The sequence below is a fragment of the Chelonoidis abingdonii genome, chromosome 2 (genome assembly GCF_003597395.2).
Source record: "Chelonoidis abingdonii isolate Lonesome George chromosome 2, CheloAbing_2.0, whole genome shotgun sequence".
In the NCBI taxonomy this organism is placed as follows: Eukaryota; Metazoa; Chordata; order Testudines; family Testudinidae; genus Chelonoidis; species Chelonoidis abingdonii.
This window is the reverse complement of record NC_133770.1, coordinates 44,546,183-44,568,669: the sequence shown is the minus strand read 5'-3', so window position 1 is coordinate 44,568,669 and position 22,487 is coordinate 44,546,183. Positions and strand designations below refer to the sequence as shown.

Genomic DNA, 22,487 nt, shown 5'->3' with positions numbered 1-22,487 from the left:
ATTAATCTACAGAATGTTCCTAACCTTTAATTAGCATTTCAGTATCATTCTAAACTCTTCTATTCTCAGTATCTTAGCCGAAGTAAAATGCATGGACAAGATCATAATTATGAGGTATAGATCATATAAAAATCAGAACAAAATGACTCAGTGGTCCTGACTTGAACTTTTTTGGAATTTCTGTTTTATGGACATTTTTGAAATTGCCGGTTTTTCCCCCAATCTGGAACATTCTTTTTGTCTCGAAATATCAGACCTTTCCCTGGAAGGGAAATTCCAATTTTCATCCATCTCTCCTGAACTGAAGTTTGTAATAGAAAAAATTAATTTTGGTTTGTCAATGTGGAGCTATGTAGTGCATGAAGAATTTGATTGGGGACATATCAATACGATAAACAGAAATGATTGTCAGTTCCTAATACTACTTATTTACTATTATTGATAATTCATTCAACACAAAAGGAAACGTGGTTAAAGATTTGATACTATAGACTCCTATTCTCTTTACATATGAATCCTTGCCTTGCCACATATGAATCCATCTACAGTTGAGCAGCAGAGGCAGATACCCCTCTATTTTGGTGAACCATTCACTCAAACACATAACAGTCAGCAATTTCTGTGTGGAAAATGTAACTCCTCATATTCGTCCTTTTAGGTCGCCTTTAGAAGCTCCAGCATTTAGTATACTTTCAGGTTGCCATGGTAAAAATAATTACCCCATGCCTAATCCACAGAAATCTGCATTCAAGTCACCCCAACCAAAGTTTTCAAATGCCTAAATCCATATTTTCTGGGATACTGATCATATCATTTGAACTGATTGGAGTAGCAAGTACTTAGCACTAGAAATGATCAAAGATTACTAACTCCCTCTCCCCGAAAACAACTCCCCTGAAAAATGTCAGAGTTGTTTCCATTTTGCAAGGTTCAAAACTGACCCACACTCTGTTTTTCTCCTCCAAAAATTGTCACTACTTTTTATTTATTTATTATTAAAAGTTTTATAGACATTTTTCATTTACTGAAAACCTGGTTTACTGAAAATTTTCAATAAACCATTTCAACAGTGGATTAGATGATAAATTTTAATTACAAAGTTGCAATTTTTTCTGTGGCAAAGAACATCACCCCGTTTTACAGCGTGGGAAGTGAAGGCCTAGAAATGGTAAAATGCTTGTGTGAGGGATTACCATAGTTTGATAGATTTACAGAAAGTGGACAGTCAGCACTTCTGAAAATTAGACTCTCCAAAATGCGTCAGATTAGTCTCCCAGAAATGGAGATATTCAAATCAAAAGTCACAAATTTAGACCATGAGTTCTAACCCTGATTTTGATACCTTTTGGTTGAAAAGCCTTAGGCAAATCAGTTAACTTCTCTGAACTTCAGTTCTCTCATTGCTAAAATGGGAATAGTATCATTTGCCTACTTCACATAAATGTGAGGCCTAACTAAATACCATTTGTAAAGTGTGATTAAAGTGTAAAAGAGCAGTCAGGCCAATAGGTGCTCAGATATCATTGTGATAAGAAGTGGCACTGGAATATTTTTAATAGTGGGGGTGCTAAAAGCCAGTCCCCTTTCCCCTGTCCTACTCCCTCCCCTACCCGCTGAGCTGAGGCCGGGAGCAAAGCCCTGGGCATGGGGTGACAGCTGGAACCCTAAGCACACAGGGTGACAGCCGGGACCCCGGGCATGTGGGGTGGTAGCAGAACCCAGGAGTGCTGCAACACCCCCTGCATTCCTAGTTCCTGCACCTACAGTGATAAATGAAAGGCAGAGGTAAGAACAGAACACAGGTCTCCCTGGCTCCCAGTCTTGTGTTCAATGTACTATATAGTTTGGGGACTACTATTCCAACAGCCTTTCAAAAATTCAGAATTGTGATTTATTTTAATTACAGGAACTGACTTTTTCATTTTTCACAAACATCTAGATAGTGAAAAGCTTCCACGGGACATTGGCGGAATAGTTTTGAATTTCAGAAAGTTGCGGCAAATTTGTGATGATTTTCTTAACTCGATTTTTGAATGAAGAGAATTTTGTTAGGAATATTTTCCTCAGCTTTAGTAGATGCCCTTCTAAGTAACACAGATTCCATGCTAATAAAATTGTACATGCATAAGTCTAAAAGATCAGGATAAAGCCCAACGAATTTTGCAGAGAACAAAAAACCAAATTGTAAGTGTTTATGGCATTTTGCCCTATACTTTAGTTTTATAATCTTAGATGATGGCTAAAACAATATTTTCCTAATACTGGAAAGCATACAGTAATCCAAATCTTCTTAGACTTCCTGAAACTTTTCTGGTAGGATGGTTTCCTTTCATTCTTCTAATTTTGAAATGTCAGTCAACAGGCATTTCACACAAGTTGCACAGCTGGCTAAGAGATACAGAAATCTATCCCATGGGATGGAAGAATTATTTGCCTGTTGGAGTTTCTCTACTAATTGTTTTCATATGTACAATACAAAGTTATATCAACGAGAGAGAAAAATTACAGCATGGAAAATCAACAGCTGCTCTTCAATCATTTTGGGAGACTGAATTAATTTACTTTGTATAGTAGGAGCTGAACCTTTAGGGAACTGTAGATTATATTATAATAGCCAGAAATGTAATCATCCTTCTACTAAGACACTTGAATTATGTGTAAAACTCTTGTAGATATAAACCAAAAACACCTTTCAGATAATTCCAGTACAAAGAATAAATATTAAAGGAATAACTTCATCCACATAGTACATTCTCTTCTCCCAATAATATATTGCATTTGGAATGTGACCCATGACAGAAATATTTTAGTATTTCCTGAAGAGCTGTGCAGGAACCAGATTTTTATTTTGGGGGAGTTTCACAGTTTCAAAATTTCTTCTGTTCCAGAATGAAAACAAAAAAATTAGAAATTTCTCACAGACAGAAATTCAAAAATGAATACATACATAAATAATTTTGGCTAGTTGAAATATATTATTCCAATTTTGTTATTATATATAATTTCAAAATGGCAAATTGAAATGTTACATTCTGAAAAGGTCAACAGTTTTTGAAATGTCTTTTAGCAAATTTTCTTCCTAAATGAATTTTTATGAAAGGTGGCATTTCTTCAAAAAAATTTTACTTTCAGCAAATCAGGAATTTCTGACAGAAGAATGGTATCAGAGGGGTAGCCGTGTTAGTCTGGATCTGTAAAAGCAGCAGAGAATCCTGTGGCACCTTACAGACTAACAGACGTTTTGGAGCGTGAGCTTTCATGGGTGAATACCCACTTCGTCAGACGCAGGTAGTGGAAATTTCCAGGGGCAGGTATATATATGCTAGCAAGCAAGCTAGAGATAACGAGGTTAGTTCAGTCAGGGAGATGAGGCCGCTGTGTCTAGCAGGTAGAGGTGTGAAAATAAGGAGGAGAAACTGGTTCTGTAATTGGCAAGCCATTCACAGTCTTCGTTTAGTCCAGAGCTGATGGTGTCAAATTTGCAGAGTAACTGAAGCTCAGCATTTCTCTTTGAAGTCTGGTCCTGAAGTTTTTTTTGCTGCAGGATGGCCACCTTAAGGTCTGCTATAGTGTGGCCAGGGAGGTTGAGGTGCTCTCCTCAGTTTTTGTATATGCCTATCTGGATATCTGATTCCACACAGAGGAATACAAGCTGTCAGAAACAGTATCCCTGATGATGCCACAGCACACTGGCTGTTGAGCTCTGTGCCTTTATACTCACACACCTATTTCAAGTTGATGACAATATATATCTCCAGATCAGTGGCACTGCTATGGGCACCCGCATGGCCCACCAATACGCCCAATATTTTTATGGCTGACCTGGAACAACGCTTCTCAGCTCTCGTCCACCTCACGCCCCTTCTCTACTACGCTACCATGATGACATCTTCATCATCTGGACCCATGGGAAGGAGACTCTAGAAAAATTCCACCATGATTTCAACATTCACCCCACCATCATCCTCAGCCTGGACCAATCTACACAAGGAGGTCCACTTTCTAGACACCACGGTGCAAATAAGTGATGGTCACATATCACCACCCTATATCGAAAACCTACCGGAGCTATGGCCTACCTTCATGCCTCCAGCTTCCTCCCGGCACATCACACGATCTATTGTCTACAGCCAAGCACTGAGGTACAACCGCATCTGCTCTAACCCCTCAGAGACCAACACCTACAAAATCTCCACCAAGCATCTCAAAACTACAATACCTGCACGAGGAAATTAGGAAACAGATCAACAGAGCCAGACGTGTACCCAGAAGCCTCCTACTGCAAAGACAAACCCAAGAACAGAAACCAACAGGACCCACTGGCCATCACATACAGCCCCAGCTAAAACCCCTCCAACGCATCATCCAGGGATCTACAACCCATCCTGGACAATGCCACACTTTCACAGGTCTTGGGTGCAGACCAATCCTTGCCCACAGACAACCTGCCAACTGAAACGTATTCTCACCAGCAACTGCACACCGTACCATAAGTACTCTAGCTCAGGAACCAATCCATGCAACAAACCTCGATGCCAACTCTGCCACATATCTACACCAGGGACACCATCACAGGACTAACCAGATCAGCCATTACCATCACTGGTTCATTCACCTGCACGTCCACCAATGTAATATACGCCATCATATGCCAGCAATGCCCCTGCTATGTACATCGGCCAAACTGACAGTCACTACGGAAAAGGATAAATGGACACAAATCAGATATCAGAATGGCAATATACAAAACCTGTAGGAGAGCACTTCAATCTCCCTGGCCACACTTAGCAGACTTAAGGTGGCCATCCTGCAGCAAAAAACTTCAGGACCAGACTTCAAAGAGAAACTGCTGAGCTTCAGTTCATCTGCAATTTGACACACCATCAGCTCTGGACTAAACAAAGACTGTGAATGGCTTGCCAATTACAGAACCAGTTTCTCTCCCTTGGTTTTCACACCTCTACTGCTAGAACAGGGCCTCATCCTCCCTGACTGAACTAACCTCGTTATCTCTAGCTTGCTTGCTAGCGCATATATATACCTACCCCTGGAAATTTCCCACTACCTGCGTCTGACGAAGTGGGTATTCACCCACGAAAGCTCACGCTCCAAAACGTCTGTTAGTCTGTAAGGTGCCACAGGATTCTCTGCTGTTTTGACAGAAGAATGTTCTGGCAGAAAATTTCCAACCAGCTCTAGTTGTCTGTCTCCATCTGCTGGTAGGAGGTTACTTTATCTTACTTCTCTTAAGACAATGAAGAAACATATATTAATAAATGGTGAACCTTTCCAAAAATCTATTTTTCTAAAAGGATATATATTCTATAGCTCAATGTTTATAACAAAAGTGTGCTGTGTTTCTTTGTATTTGGGGTATTATTCACCTTATGATGTATAAATGAAGAACATGACACGTGAACAATGAAGGAACAATACATCTCCCACATTGATGGTGAATGTTTCCAAAATGCTAACATGGAATAATGCCAGTTTTTAAGTATTCACTGTTTGGGTTGAATAAATAAGCCTTTTTTGCGAGCTTCCGCTCTTTCTTCTGTTTCATTTCCTTTTACTACACTATACTACCTTGAAAGACTGAGTGAAAGCAAGACTCCAACTGGCCAAAAAGAGCTGGATACAACTTCCTCTGGAACTGGTTATAGGAGTGCAAAACAAGGCATTCCGTCCCTTCCTCAAGTGGACGAGCATTCTGCTTCCTCATACAAAATATGAGGTGAACCAAAAAGGCAGCACATTAAGTCAATAGAGTACCAGGGATGTAGCATCAATGTAATATCTTATACACGCTCAATAGAAACTACATTCTTATCAAACAGGGAAATAGGTTCACTTTTGTAATAGGATGTTTTCCATCCAATCTGGTCTATGTTCCACCCTCTCAGACACTGTATTTGAATTTAGAGCATGATCCTATGAGATGCTGAGCATCCTCAACTGCCATGGGATACGATGGTGCTCAGCACCTCACAGGATTGGGCTCTTGGCTACTACATTTCAAATGTTTATGAAGCAAGGAAAATAATTTGATTCTACTCTATGTTGGTTGGATTCTAATACTGCACTCGTTACTGCAGCATCCGAGCACCTGCACAGACACTAGAAAGATGTCTGGAACAAGAAGAGAAAGATTTCTTGTCTTATCACTGACTTACCAGGCCACCATAATCATAGACCCAGGAATCTGACAAGTTTTATTGTCTGGATTTACAATCATTGGGTGCAGCATGAGCTGAGCATCCACTATCACAACAGGTCTTGCTCTACATGTCGGGGAGAGAAACAAAGGTCAACACACGCAGCAGGAATAAGTCGCTATGCAAATTAAGAGAGGTCCATGACTGCAGATAGAACATTTAACCTTTTAATAATACAATTATCTTAAAGGCAGCTGTAAATATGGTCCCTCAGCTGGATGGGAGTTTTGTTGTTGCTGTTCACTTTCCTGAAGAAATGAAGATTCTCTTTGGCAGAAAGTGTAACCTCTCTTTTTGCAGAGATTTGGTCATTTTGATAATTCTTAAATATTACAAGCTACCAGGACAAATCACTAAAACAGGAACTTGAATTTACAGTACACATAGACACAGGTGCATAATTGTGCAAAGGACCGATATGTGCAACAAGATCCATTAAGCAAGCACTGTTCCCCCGCCAGCCATGTCAAAATGCTCACACAGGGTCAAATTCTGCCCTGAAGGCTCTGAAACCTGGACTAGGCTACACACTTGTACAGCTGATAGCAGTCTTTTAGTAGTTGTTTTACAACCCTGTCATCTTTCTTCCTTGATTCAAAAAAAAGGACATCTTCAGATTTGCTGTCTCTGTAATTGTGTGTGATTCTCTCTGAAAAGGGGATGTGATTTGGCTAAAATGGAAGTTCTTAGGAAATATCTTAAATCAGCCATAGGCTGCAACTTAACTGACAGATCTTGAGCCATTTGACTTTGGAAGCCAGGGATAATGTTAACAGAAGAAGCAGCTGAAGATGTATATATATGGCTGCTGTGACGACAAATGTACAGGGTGCATCTGTGAGTAACGGCTGGTGATTAATTAACTACCCAATAATTTAAAGTAGTTTATAACAGAGTTAGAAACAGAGAAAGTTCTAAATTACATGTTCACAGAGTATGATTTTATTATACATTAACTTATAGGAGTCTGATAAAAATAAATCACTATCCTTAAATTTTAGTCTACAATTGGTATTGTAGTGATATTTTTTCATTGTAACATCAGTTGAGTCCTCAAAAATGAAAGGATTTCTTGCATTTTTGTACAGCAGGGAAAACAATTTCTCCAACAAGCTTCAGTTTGTATTATTAAATGCAAATAGCTATGTTTGTCCAACAATACCAATTTCACATTAAAACACAAACGTCAGGAAATGAAAAAAGATGAGGTGCTCATAATATTAACTTGCCAAATGGCACAAATCCCCTTTGGGGTTGCAAAATGAAATGTAGATCTATACATACCAATTCTGATTCTCCAGTACCCTGCATCTTGTGCGGTCATTTATTCCACTGCACAGTGGTTGCAAAACAATACCACATCATCATGGTAATACTTTATACACGAGGTTCCATGAGGTTCCGGGAAATGGACCATCAGTCCACTGTACTTATTGCTGTAATGTGCAAACTGACCTAATGTACGGATGTGAGTTTTGTTACCCTTTCATTTCTGAACATTTGCATGTCCTACATTTGTAACCTTAGGGTAAGATCATGCCCTGTCATTGCAGGTGTGTAGGGTTGGGAAAAAACAGAAGGCTACAAGGAGCCAGGCAGTTTGGCGGCACTGTTGCACTATTTATGCTCAGGACAGCTCAGTTTTTGGATGGGCACAGTTTTCTGTACAGCTCGATTAACAGAACAGCAGCAGATTTTGTCTTAAGTTTCTGAGACCTATAATTTATTTTAAATAAAAGCTTGGATTTGCAGAAAACTGTAGTAGGCAGCAAAAATATTGAAGACTAAAATTATGGGATCTGTAATTCATTAGACATTGTGATTTTACTCCTGACTTTGAATTTTAGGCAAGTTTATAAAGAGGGAGCTATTTTGTTATATGTTTCATTAAAACAATACATTCTCCCTCATAGAAATGGTCTTGCCAGCAGTCTGAAAGCAGCAGTCCTTGTGCTTGTCATTGTCAGGTAGCTCACATCGTAATGTCACTAAGCGGACAAAGCTACATGAAAATCTAAAATTATTAGTAGGTGCCATTAGGCCATGGTAGGAAGTATCGTATCAGTCACATGGCTTTTTTAATTCTCCCTCATTAAGGACTCTTTACCTGCAACATTTAAAGCTTTCATTTTCAATTATTTGGGACTCAGCTCCATTCAAAAAAGCGTTGTTACAATTTTTAAATGGGGACAGTGTTATTTTTCTTGCTTTGCCTAACAAAGTTGGTAGAAGGATTTCATCAAAACACTTGTCTGTGGACTGAGAGTGAGATACGCACTTTCAATCAAAATGGAGATTTTTTCTGAGAATGATAAGCATGTTGAAGAGGGACTTATAGCACTATGGCATTTGCTGCTAAGAATACACTATAATCTATCATTTATTTACATACAGTACAAAGTAACACAGACAGGGCCACCCGGGAGGAGCAAGTGGGGCAATTTGCCCCAGGCCCCGCAGGGGCCCCCATGAGAGTTTTTCAGGGCCCCTGGAGCGGGGTCCTTCACTCGCTCCAGGGGCCCCGGAAAACGTTTGCGGGGCCCAGGCCCCCGGAGCTTCTTCCACTCCGAGTCTTCAGTGGCAGGGGGTCCTTCTGCCCTGAACCCCGCCGCTGAATTACCGCCGAAGACTCGGCACTTTGGTGGTGGGTCCCACTTCGGTGGTAATTTGGCAGTGGGGGGCCCATGCCATAGGTCTTCAGGGCACTTCGGCGGTGGATCCCAGAGTGGAAAGACCCCCTGCCGCCAAATTACCGCCGAAGCAGGGGCCCCCTGCCACTGAAGACCCCAGGCCCCCTGAATCCTCTGGGCTGCCCTGAACACAGAAATGTGAAATAAGATTGCTTGAGGATCTCCTGCTTGGGCTGTAAAACAAAACTTCCATAAAATTTACCACATACCTGTAAACAGCTACTTTCCCAGCTCCAAATGCACCCACTATTAAATCTGGAAAAAAACAAAATAATTTTGTAAGAACTACTAGCTAACCTCCAGAACAATTTTGCAGCCTAATTTATTTATATTCAAAATACAATTACATATAACAAATGAGCTAACTCAGACTTTCCAGGTCATTCTATAAGAACATAGAGAGGAAAAACATTTCACATTTTTGCAATGGTAGCATATTAGTTCACTGTCAGTCTATATAACACAGAGTCATCCATGGCTCAGCCTCTGTCCATCTTGTCTTGGAAGGGAAACAACTCTTTTTTAAAAAATCCACATATTTTACTCCAAACCATTACCTGTCTGTCACAAATAAGTGGCAAACAAATGTAACTTTTTGTGTGGACAATCTCATATCAGTTTAAATTAATGTAGTTTAAATCATTTTTTCCTGGTGACCTCTGATCCCATCCTGATTTATTAGTTGAATTGTATGTTTGTTAATTTAGGTATTTTTATATCTATCTATAGAGAGAATAAATTTTATAGTTTAAATTATAACCATATATTCATTTAACTTGCAAGGGAGGTCTGTGTCCTTAAGAGACCCAGTAGTGGCACACTCTAGGAACCTGGTGGCTGAACTTTGTGACTTTGTCTTCACCCGCAACTATTTCAGATCTGGGGACAATTTATACTTTCAAGTCAGCAGGACTGCTATGGGTACCCACATGGCCCCACAGTATTCCAACATTTTTATGGCTGACTTATAACATCGCTTCCTCAGCTCTCATCCCCTAATGCCCCTGCTCTATTTGCACTATATTGATGACATCTTCATCATCTGAACCCATGGGAAGGACATCCTTGAGGAATTCCACGAGGATTTCAACAATTTCCACCCCACTATCAACCGCAGCCTAGACCAGCCCATGCAAGAGATCTACTTCCTAGACACTACAGTGCTAATAAGTGATGGTCACATAAACACCACCTTATACCAGAAATCTACTGACCGCTATACTTACCTACATGCCTCCAGCTTTCACCTAGACCACCTCACATGATCCATTGTCTACAGCCAAGCTCTAAGATACAACCACTTTTGCTCGAATCGCATAACACCTACAGAATCTCTATCAAGTGTTCTTAAAACTACAATACCCACCTGGTAAGTTAAGAAACAGATTGACAGAGCCAGAAGGGTACCCAGAAGTCACCTACTACAAGACAGGCCAAACAAAGAAAGTAACAGAATGCCCCTAGTTGTCACCTACAGCCCCCAACTAAAACCTCTCCAGCGCATCATCAAGGATCTACAACCTATCCTGAAGGACGATCCCTTACTCTCACAGACCTTGAGAGACAGGCCAGTCCTCGCTTACAGACAGCCCCCCAACCTGAAGAAAATACTCACCAGCAACTACACACCACACAACAAAAACACTAAGTCAGGAACCAAACCCTGCAACAAACCCCGGTGACAACTCTGTCTGCATATCTATTCAAGGGACACCATCACAGGACCTAACCACATCAGCCACACCATCAGGGACTCATTCACCTGCACATCTAGCAATGTGATATATGCCATCATGTGCCAGCAGCAATGCCCCTCTGCCATGTACATTGGCCAAACCAGATAGTCTCTATGCAAAAGAATAAATGGACACAAATCTGACCTCAGCAATTATAGCATTCAAAAACCAGTAGGAGAGCACTTGAACTTCCCTGGTCACTCAACAACAGACTTAAAAGTGGCAATTCTTCAACCAAAAAACTTCAAACACAGATTCCAAAGGGAAACTGCAGAACTGAAATTAACTTGCAAACTGGACACCACCAAATTAGGCCTGAATAAAGATTGGGAGTGGATGAGTCATTACAAACCTAATTTTACTATACTAATTTCTACCTACTGTTACTCATACCTTCTTGTCAACAGTTTGAAATGGTCCACCCTCATTACCACTACAAAAGTGATTTTTCCTCCCTTGGTATTCTACTCTTAATTGAATTGTCTCATTAGAGTGACTCCCCACCTGGTAAGACAACTCCCATCTTTTCATGTACTATGTATAAATATATCTGCTACTGTATTTTCCATTCCATGCATCTGATGAAGTGGGTCCTAGCCCACGAAAGCTTATGCCCAAATAAATTTGTTAGTCTCTAAGGTGCCACAAGGACTCCTCATTGTTTTTACACTCTAGGAAGTTATTTTAATGTAATTTAAATTTGTGAAATTAATTTAGTTAAACCAGTGCAAACATAGTGTGTAAACCAATCTACAGATTCTCTGTTGAGTAACATATCCCTGCCAGCCACTCTTGGACTGATTCTCCTTAAACTGGATTTACACTGCTGGAACTCCAGTGGCTTCACTGGAGAGCACACTTCAATGGAGGTGAGAATGTGTGAGACGTTTCTCCCCTTGAGGCACTTAGGCGCCCCTGTGTGATAATGGCTCTCTCTGACAACTCTCAATGGACTCAAAGCCTGGGCAAGTGGAACCTGAAGAGAAGTTTACTTCCTTGGTTAAGATGTTGTGAGGTGAGGCATCACAAGACAACAGCCCATGTGGCAAAAACTCTCCTAAGATTTTCCACCCAGCTGGGTTCCCTCACTCACAATAATCCAAATGGATTTAATAAGATATTTCTCAAAAAGACATATGGGAAAGAAACTTCACGCTATGTCAAAAACAGACAGAAAAAAGACAAGTAAAATAGGGGCTTCATTAAACCTATCATCTATCCTTGCAGGTTTTAAAGCTGTGGTTTAAGTTATAGTAGCTGATTTCAGAATCTGAGCTTCCATATAAGAAAGCTGCCTAAAGCCTTCATGGCTGCAAAGAAAAACTTGAAGTGGTGACAGATGTCTGCCTGAATGTGCTGAGTCTGAGGACTGGTTCACATAGAGTGACCCGTCAGCAAGGGTGAGAAGAAAAATTGGAACATGTGGTGGGGGTTAATAGGCACCTGTATAAGACAAAGCCCCAAATATTGGGACTGTCCCTATAAAATCATGGCATCTTGGCACCCTAGGTCTACACCAAAAACTTACATCGGCATGGCTGTCTTCTAGGGGTGTGAAAAATCCACACACCTGAGATACATAGCTATGCTGACCTAACTCTGTTTTAGACAGTGCTAGGTCAATGGAAGAATTCTTTTCTCAACCGAGCAACCACTTCTCAAAGAGGTGGATTACATATGCCAATGGAAGAACCTCTTCTCTCAGTGTAGTTAGTGTCTACACTGAAGTGCTTCAAATGGTACAGCCTCCGAAAGCCACCTGACTGCCGTGCTTGGGGCAGCAAAAAACATAGAGCCGCTCTTGACACCAGCATGACCTGCCCCAAAGAACTTGAAAGAGCACGACTATTAATTGGGAACCGAGGAATTAGAGTGAATAAGCAAACATTAAAAGATCTGATTGTGTTAATGGTGATGTATACAATCTAAAATAAGGATAATAAAGATGACATCACTGTACATTCACACAGAATAGTTTATTGAAAGGTCCATCCAGAATTCAACAACAACTGTGGTCAGTTTATTATAATGCATTAGTTCCATTGTAATCTATTTCACTGCCATTTAGGGCCCAATCCAACTCCTACAGCACTAAATGGAAAGAGCCTTTTTGACACTGATGGGAGTTAGGCCAAACTCTTCATTAGCTAAGTAACAGTGTTGAACATGCATAATGTCAGAGTCATTTATGAGCAGTAATGTGTAAGTTTATTGTGTGTTGTGTAAAGGAAAAGCCATTAATCATTTCTGTGAAACATACGTGCAAGACATCCAAATTATCTGAAGTTTGGCAACTTTCTTCTCCTAAAAATAGATGGAAGTTGTCTTCATTACTTGCTTTTTTATTGCTACATATGAAATGTCACTGATGCAAAGGTTATTAGCTGAAAAACAAATGTTTGACAAGGCGATTGGAATTTCCACAGCAAAAAAGTAATCTTAACTAACTGTCAGGATCTCTTCCAAATGAAGCCTGAAGAAAAACATTTGCAAGCTGGAACATAAGACTGCACCTTTTTCATTAGTTAGGGTTTGTTTTCTTTTTTCACAAAAGCAAGTCGCTATGGCCCTAATTTAAAAAGAACAATCGTCTCTGAATCACTAATAAGAAATACCTATTAGAGTGTTTCCACTTTAATTCCAACTTTCAAAACTGAAATCCACTGCAAACCCCTGAGTAATGCTCATGGATGAGAATGGGAGTTATACATACGTATGAAAAAAAGAAATGATCATTGACAAATTATCTATCTGTTCCCATCCTGTAAGGTGCTGCATTCCTCTGGCAAAGTACTGAATGGCCTCAGTTTCCCATGGACTGCTCCCATTTAAATAAGTTGAAGCAGAAGCATGCCCGTTGGGAGCAAAGGACACTCAATACTCGGCCCCACCTGAGAAACATTATATATTTACAAATGCAACATGGAGTCTCCCTCCCATAGATACAGAGCAGGTGGTTTCTGAGGAGGGGAGTATTCTCCCAAGATATCTAAATGTAACCACAAGATTACATTAAAATCCTCCCCAGCTTTATCAATATTTGCTGAATACCCATAATAGTCAGATTAAGAAGGGAATTCAGCAAACGGTCAGTTCAAAACTTACCATTTCCCCCTCCTTTTGGACCCAGAATGTCCCGGCTGCCTTCTCCCTTGGCAGAAAATGGCCCTGCCAGGCTAAGTGATCCATAGGACTGAAATGCCCTAGAACCCCATTGTGCCATAAATCAGGAAACAAGCTCCAAGTGACCCTAAAGGAATTTCAAGGGGCATTTCCACTGAGAACTGTTGTGATAATTGGGCCTAAAAATTTACCCTAATTGTAAGCTCAGCTGTAGAAAGTGAGTGTAAATTCATGAATTGTCACAATGACCTGTTGTAGAAAATAGTTTACGATGTAAGGAGGAGACAGAAAGACTGAACTAATTTAAAAAGAAAGGGTTTTACTGATATCATTCAAGGACTATGTTAAGTTTTTGACTGGTAAAAAAGAGAAGCAGAGAACAGAAGTTAAGTGTGTCCGAAGTTAGGCCTATTGGTGGACAAAATAATGAGAGGATGGTCTATTCCACTCAACACTCCCTTTTTATGTTCTTAGACAGAAAAGACTTTGGGGAAAAATTAGCAGAAGCAGGAGCTGTCTGCAGTGAGCTTTATCATCATAGCTGCAACCCTCATCATCTCTTGGGGTCCCAGACCACCTTTGTCCTAATCCTGAGACATGTCCTGACCAGACTGGGCCAGAGAGAGGGACCCAGATGGCACTGACACCTCCAATGGTTTAAGATAAATCTCACCCACCATCTGAGATGTGAGACTTCATCACGCCCCTCCTCCACCATGTGCGTCCTTTTCTTTGCCCACCTTTCTAATTTTCTTTTTTGTCTCTCTTCTTTTGCCTTCTGTTTAATAAGATACTGTCTTAGCTGGCCAAGACTGCATATTTTGCAACCCTGTTGTGAGCCTTTTACCAGAAAGAGGCAACTAAAAGCAACGCCCTAACCAGCCCGATGCTGGTACACGCTTGCCAGGTCTCAGAGTAGCTGATAAGACCATGTATCTTGCAAGCAGTGAGATTACAAGTGAAAGTCAACACCAGAGACAGAAACTCCATTTTCTACCTTTCTTCCCCTTTTTGTGTGTGTTTTGTCTTCTAACTAACAGGATCAGACTTTAACAACGACTACAATGACAGTTCCAGGCCATCTCAACTAACTTCTGCTCTTGATTGCTATTACCATCTTTGATGCCATCTAAAAGGTTGTCAAACAAGGTTTTTTTTCCTTTCAGAAACTCTCTCCAGCTAAACAGAAAGGGAACAAGGGATGCTGTTAAAATGAAAGTTCTATTTAATACTTTACATTTCAAATGCTTTAATTGTTTTTCCTTCTTTTCTATATCTTCAATAAAAAGTTAAAAGGACTTTTAATGATGTGTTTGCCATGGTACTAGGCACTCTGAGGTCTCTGTATAGCAAAATCCAAACCTTGTTTAAAACTGTTTAATGTTGGACTGCGACTGGGTTGTGACCCGACCTTTGACTCCTGGAGTCTATATATTGCATCTAAATTAACACAACAGAACTCTTCAGTTTAGATGAATGAAACCCAAACTGGAGGGATTCACAGAGCTTAGTCCTGAGATAAGCTCTCTGTACATGGAATTAGGTAAAAGTGCAGATGAATAATTCAAAGGGTACTGTAGAAATTAAACTATCCTAGTTATTTCCATAACAGATTTTCATTTTGCTCCAAATAAAGGGCTTAATTCTGCAAGACCTTACATGGTAAAGAGAAGGGAAAGTCCATCTGCTGAGCTTCAGGACATGATGATCAACAGATACACAAGTAGCAACCACATGTGGCAGAGAAAGGTATATTAGGCTCGGGAAGGTGAGCTGACACTTCCACCAGCATCCCTTTCTCCATCGATGTGCCAGATCTGACAGGATGTATGCTGAGGGATGGAAATTTGGCATGGCTTGTGCAGTGGTGCTGGCTATGTCTACACTGGAGCTAGCATGCTAAAAATAGACATGGACCTGCAATGGGAGAGGCAAGCTATCCCAAGGACTCACCTAGGATCTCCGATGGGATTGTACTTGGGACAGCTAGCCTGTCCCACTGCTGGTGCCACCACGGCTACACTTCTAGTTTTAGTGGTATCACAGGGTTGCTGGCCCCTTTAAGGAGAGTGTGGGCCCCCTTGCAAGTGACAAGCTAATTTAAGGGGACTGAGTCTATCTAAGCAGGTAGTTAATTGAATAATGAGCACCTCAGCCTGATAAAAGGCCATCAGGGCTCAGGTAACCCTTTATGAGTATTTTGCCAACAGTTTAAGAAATAAATCTGTGCTTTTTATTAGTAAAAGAAGCTTCCTTTTAATGACACAATATGAATAGCAACTGGGAAGTCTTTGGGACCCCATGAGAGTAAAGGTTTGATATAAATAGAAAATATTATTAAAATGGAGAAAAAAATGTATATCTGAAGTATATAGTATATCAAATTGTGTATCATTATGCCTCCTTGTAGATATTTGTCTTTATTTTTTCACTCAATTGATCCCATCCCTTTAAGAAGCCCCAGGGAGCCTGAGGTTTGTAAGGTAGATTTATTTCCCGCTTTTGGGGTTCCTTGACCTAAATTTCTATTAGCCAGTTCTCTTCAGTCTCAAAAGTCCAAAGTAAAAGGTCCCTTAAAAGGCTTACCACTACAGCACCGACCACAAGAAAGGTCAGAGGATGATCTGTTCCAGGCAACACACATTAAAATCTCAGCCTATAGACAGAAATAACCTTTGTCTGAAAGAATAGCATTTTCTTCTGACCCAGTTACTCACAAGGTCCTGAATGATTCTTTCAAGGGAAACTTCCTTTCTCCCCTCAGCTTTTCTGACAGCAACCCCCTTAATAATATCAGCAACTGCATCTGGCTGATCTACTTCCACTCTCCCCTGAGGTCTGAATTAACCCCTTCTCTGACTTCCTGAGGCACTGTTTCTCTTCATTCCACCCTATAACTATCCACTTCTTAAGTATTTTTAATGTTTACCACTTGCATGAGTCCTGTTATTGACTCAGATAAATATATTTCCCCTGAGCACCATGGAACGCATGATATTGTGATGTTCATTAAATCTCCCAGAGCATTTTGGAAAACAGTGTATCTGTAAATATAAATATATACCACCATTTGATTTGCTATAAAATGAGATGTGCAGGAAATTGTTGCATTTTCAAGTGATTAAATCAATCGACAATATGATACAAGCCAAATATCTGCTATAGGCACTTTAGTTTGCTTCATTTGGTTGCAGAATTCCTTTCCCTCGTTCTCACTCACACACTGTACAGCTGTCATCAAAGCTGATGCAGAGTTTCATTATTTGTTTTCTGTAACTCTCCCGACTTAACTTCAGAATATAATCATCACTAGACTACAATACTGCGATGTTATTGGCACACTGCCTGTTATGTTCAACAAATTTTATGTCATGAAAAATCCCAGATTTTAAGAAAGAAACTTGAGGCTTTTCTTCCTGCTGTTCAAGTTAATGCATTTAGCAGATGGCACTGTTAAAGATTCAATCTTTAATAAGATTAGACTGGATTATTGAATTTTAGAGAGAATTTTGCCTGATTATCACAGCCTTGTGATAACATTTCATTAAATGTTTCTAGAGACTTCGTTTATACTATATATATAAATCAAATCTTTAACATAATAACTACACCCAGAATAAGGAAAGCTGACCCAAACAGATCTTAGCTAGAAGGAATAATAAGGCCCAATAGAACTATACCAGTACAAAACTGGGGTAAATTTAAGTAGAAAAGGCCCCTGACTTCAAAAGGACAACCTAGATGAATGAGGATTACTTATACACATGTTCAAATAGTGTAATTTATTCAAGCAATAAATACTCACAGATGCTCTGCATCAATCTACTTTGTTAAAAAACTGTTTAAATAGTTTTGGATGACAAATAAATGTGAAGACTCCACAATCTGCTTGAGGAAATGCCACTGGCAGAAAACAGGCTGAATAAGTTATTCATGATAAACTATTTGCTCAGCTATAATAGCCAGCAAGTGACTCAACATATACCATGGTGTGAAGACAGAAACCACAGTTTGAAAATGCATGGGTTTTACGAGGCTACGTCTATACTACACACCACTTTCAGAGGCATATAGTCTATGTACCTGCATGGTCCCTCTAGAAGGGGTATAAACGGCAGTGTAGGCAGAGAGGCATAGCTTAGGAGATCAGAATTCAGATGTACCCAAAGGGTCCGGGTATTTATGTAAGTACATATCCTACGTGTCCGCTACTCACTCAATCTGTGCCTCCCGGTCAACATAATTTTTAGCAGTGCAGTTTCCCATTGCCTCCCTGCTGCTGGACACTTTCCCCACTGCAGGGAAAGAGTCCAGCAGATGGGAGGTTGCAGGGAAAGGTTTTGCCAGCTCCCTTCTGCTGGAGACCTTCCCCACTGGAAGGAAAGGCTCTACCAGCTCCCCACTGCTGGAGTTCTTCCCCATCACAGGGAAAGGCGCCAGCACAACAGGGGCAGTGAGGAAACATGCTACCAGCTGCTGCAGACATCTCCCACTGCAAGGAAAGACTCCAGCATCAGGGAGGCAGTGAGGTAAAGCTGCCAGCTCTCTGCTGCTGGAGCTCTTCCCTGCTTCAGGGAAAGAGTCTGGCAGTGGAGACTGGAGGGCTGGTGGGGGGCAGGCAGAGAGTGAGGAAAGACTTTGGTATCTCCCAGTTGCTGGAGCCTTTCCCTTCTGCAGGGAAAAAAAAATTCTGGCAGGGGTGACGCAGCTGGGAAAGGCTCAGCCATTTCCAGCTGCCTCCTCCATGCCAGAGTCTTTGTCACCCTGTGAAAAGCTCTGGCAACAGGGAGCTGCTGAAGCTTTCCGCCACTATCTCCCCCACCAGAACTTTTCACTGCCACCTGGAGCTACGCACCACAGCATGGGCACAGCCTGCTTTTCACTGCGACATGTAGCTACATGTACAGTACCCACCTCCAAAAGCAGTCTGTAGTGCAGAGCTAGCCTTGTAGATGAACCAACTGGATGTACAACACTACTACCTAGATAATCACTGATCCTGAGCACTCAACAAGGATCAACTTTGAACAGTTGACCAGAAGCAAAAGAAAACAAATTTATTTTCCATTAAACACATTTATGGATTTCTCTCGCATCTGTCAAAACTGAATTACTCTGTTTAAGAAAAAGAAATAAAATAAACCACAGTTCAGAAAGCAGATCTAAGGTGGGATTCCCACCCCTACTCCATTGCTCCAGCCCCTTTACAGCACATAAAAGGGTTGGAGTGGAGTAAAGGGTAATAGGATGGCTTGCCCCATTAAGGACTAAAAACCTAGTTATGAAACATGCACACTTGAGCAGAGATCAGGTGATTCCCCTATAAGAGAAGTAGGAAGCTACAGGAAGGGAGGATGCTTAGGGAGTGCAACTAGAGGAAGCTGTGGCAGAGACTGCAGAAGAGCTTCAGTGACCAGGAGACCCTTGACTATAGGTTAAGAGTTCGAGCCTAGAAGCCAGAGGGGCATGGGAGCAGAATCCATGGGTTAAGAATGAAAATGCTGCAGCCAGGTGGGCCTCAGAGTCGCTGCCAAAGCAGCAAAAACCCCAGGCAGGAAGGCCTGGGAATAGGAAGAGAAACTTTTGTTTGCGTGGACTTTAATCTGGGACTTAGAGTTTTATTTAGAGTTTATATTATGCCAATATTTTAGACCCTGGAAGAAGGGGCATTATTGGACGAAAAGCCTGGGTGGAGTTTATTGGAGGAGCCCCAAAAGGGAAACTGAGATGAGGAGTCACTTGCAGGGCTGCTTTGAGGTAACGAGGGGGAGCCTGAGAGGAGGCCACTCACATTCACAGGCCCCTGAAGACCCATCCCTAGTCAAAGGATGATTCCCTTGATGCAGGTACTGTGGAAAACATATGTGGAGCTGCCTCCCAAGGACTGTCTCACAAACCCCTGTGTAGGGGGTGTACCACGTGTGGGCCAGGAAGAGTATATTCCTGGGGCCAGGAAGAGTATGTTCGGGCAGGGCCATTGCACAGAACACAGCAAAGATTGTTGGCAGCGCTGGACCCCCAGGACTACTGAAATTACCCCAGGGGGTTCCTCCAGCCCCAGGACTGATCACATGCAAATATGACTGAAAGCTATGTAGCTCCCCCTCCCCTATCAGAGAGTTGTGTGCTGCACCTCTTAGGAGCACAGCACAAAAATCTCACCCACAATTCCTTTAGGACTTTATTCCAAAGTAATTCCGTCATATTTGCACATAACCTTTTTTTTTAATAGACTTTTTCACATCTTCTAGTCTTGTCCACCACACATCCCTTACCGTCTTTCCTGAGCTAGACTTGGTTAAATCCAATTTAACTGTATTGAATGGAAGTCAATGGAGCTACTACTCCTGATATCTACCAGTGTAAAGGAGGTTAGAATCTGTCTCTATAACTTCACCTACCAGAAGACAAGTAGTTGAAAAGAATGGGCAAAAGGGACTATTATAAAGGCAGCAGCCCCTAATTTCTCCCTATTCTGCTTTTTTTATCTGGAAACATGGAGGTCAGGCCTCAAGTGCCAAGTCTATTCTTTCTCTTTTTCAATTTCCAGCTTGACCATCCAGAAGATATAAGAACACAAGATGTAAAGATGATAAATAAGTTTGAGAGACAAAGACAGTATGAAGTTATTAGTTGAACACTTGACTTCAGCACTGGTTACTGGCAGCTATACAATGAATTACTCAGAAAGGACACCTTCCTTCCACTAGCTTATCAGGATCTGGACCCCAGTTCCATCAGACTCAGCATGAAGACTTGGAGAAAGGAAGAAGAAAAAAAAGTGGAGAATAGTTGGTCTACTGGAGGACACTGAAAGGTCTTCATCTTTTCTTCCAATACTGGATCCCGCCTCATACATCAAATTTCTCAGTCAAACAAGACCCAAGACTCTGATTTCTCATCCAGCAGAGTGAGAGAGTCTCTCCCTGAATAACCATATGGAGAAGCAGAAATAGCTGTCACCATGACCCGTCTCTTTTGACAGTTAAACAATCTCCCTCTTTCACAACATTTCAGCTTAAGGTCCTGGCACAGGTGTGAATAGCGTCTGGTGTGCTCAGGCATGAAAGAAAGGGGAATTCAGTTCTACAAATGATAAACTGCCAAATTCATGGGAGCATGCAATAGAATTCATGCTTATTTGCTGCCTCTGAAGAGTTCTGGTTTCACTTCTGAATCCAGTCAGAGGAGAAGCGGTGTTACTTAGTAGATAGACTACAAGACTAGGACTCAGAAGACCTGGATTCTATTCCTGGCTCTGTCACTGGCCTGCTGGGTGACCTTGGGCAAGTCACATTCTCCTCTGCCTCAGTTTCCCCATCTATAAAATGCAGCTAATGAAACTGAACTCCTCTGTACTATTAAGAACAAATAGAATCTGTCTGAAGGAGATAGATCTATTTCAGTCTACTTGAAGCATTCTTTCCCTCTATTTTACTTTCTCTTGCCAGCCTTACAAACTAAGATTTAGGTTCTGCCTAATTCTTCTGCGGATGTGCAGCAAAGAGCCCTCCCCAATTCTGCACTGACCATGCAAGGGATGGCTAAAATTGCTGTCCTCTCATCAGTGGAGCACAGGGACTGCTTCCTAGTTATTCTGTTGGGGTTGGGAGCAATGGGCAATAGGTGGCTCTGCCCTACGTCACTTGGGTGGGATGCTGCACCTGTAAAGAGATGTAACAGTTTGAACACTCCTCTCTGCACCAGACAACTCTACGAGGTGTTCTGTCATGGGATATCAACAGTGCTTCCCTTGAAGTACAGTTCCTCACCTGGGCTGTTCCTACAAGGCACAACCTCGCCTCGCATGACCAAATGTCCCTTTTGATAAAGGAGTAATTCTAGGCTCATGTCATCTGAAGTTATTCTAAGATAAAAAGCCTGTGAAATGCTGTGAATGATAGTAGTTATGAGATTATTCCATATTTCTCTGCACAAGCAGCATTATTTTGATAGCATTGCTTCCTTAGACGGGGATCCAAGGGCCGTGTTTAATAATAAAAACCTTGTTGAAAGGTTAGACACATTCCGGTATTTTAACAGAATTGAAAACGGTGCTCTATTAGCTTTAACATTGACAGTGCCTATATCAGGCTGGCTGAAGACAGATGGCCATTATGTTGAGGAGATTGATAATGAGCAGGAAAAACCATCCTATCTGTTGTGCTGACAGCGTTGGAGGAAAATAGACAAATTGGATTAGCTGCTGTTCAGTAATCTTCGTTTTGTTAGGAAAAGTGCATATTTAATATCTACATATTGTATTTGTACCAATAAAGGTGTTTTTAAGAGTACTCCTAATCTTTGCTCTCTGCAAAGAAGATTCAACGCTTTTGATATTAAATAGGGAACTTTCAAGCATTAGGGTTGAGATTTTCAAAGCAGTGCAGGGGATTTATTCACAATTATTCAACACTAATTGGCGGAAGCCTTTCTGGAACATGCGCTTTAGCCAAACACAAATTATGCTCTAGTCACACAAGTTATTAGGCTCAATACAGAGATAAATGGGTGAAATTTGGAAGTATCATTTTATGTGTCTAGTTCCAGGATAGAAAGATCCGAAAGCCTCGCCTCCCTATTGAATCCTTTAATTATAAAATACAAGGTTACCTCTGACATTTTGCACACATGAATAAAGTTCTATTCTACCAGCGCTGTGCCTACCTCATGAGCTAAGAAGGTTGACCAGTGACAATTATATAGGCACACACATGGCTGTT

The 22,487-nt window shown here is 41.1% G+C and overlaps 1 protein-coding gene across 1 annotated transcript in view; it reads right to left on the bottom strand.

Moving 5' to 3' along the window:
• ITGA8 (integrin subunit alpha 8) overlaps positions 1 to 22,487 on the bottom strand; it is a 185,851-nt gene that overhangs the window by 92,827 nt on the left and 70,537 nt on the right. Inside the window, exons 14-15 of the mRNA XM_032802185.2 lie at positions 9,115 to 9,160; positions 6,174 to 6,281 (exon numbers count right to left, since the gene is read on the bottom strand). Of these exons, the coding sequence (XP_032658076.2) occupies positions 6,174 to 6,281; positions 9,115 to 9,160 (154 nt within the window). The remainder of the gene's footprint in view (positions 1 to 6,173; positions 6,282 to 9,114; positions 9,161 to 22,487) is intronic.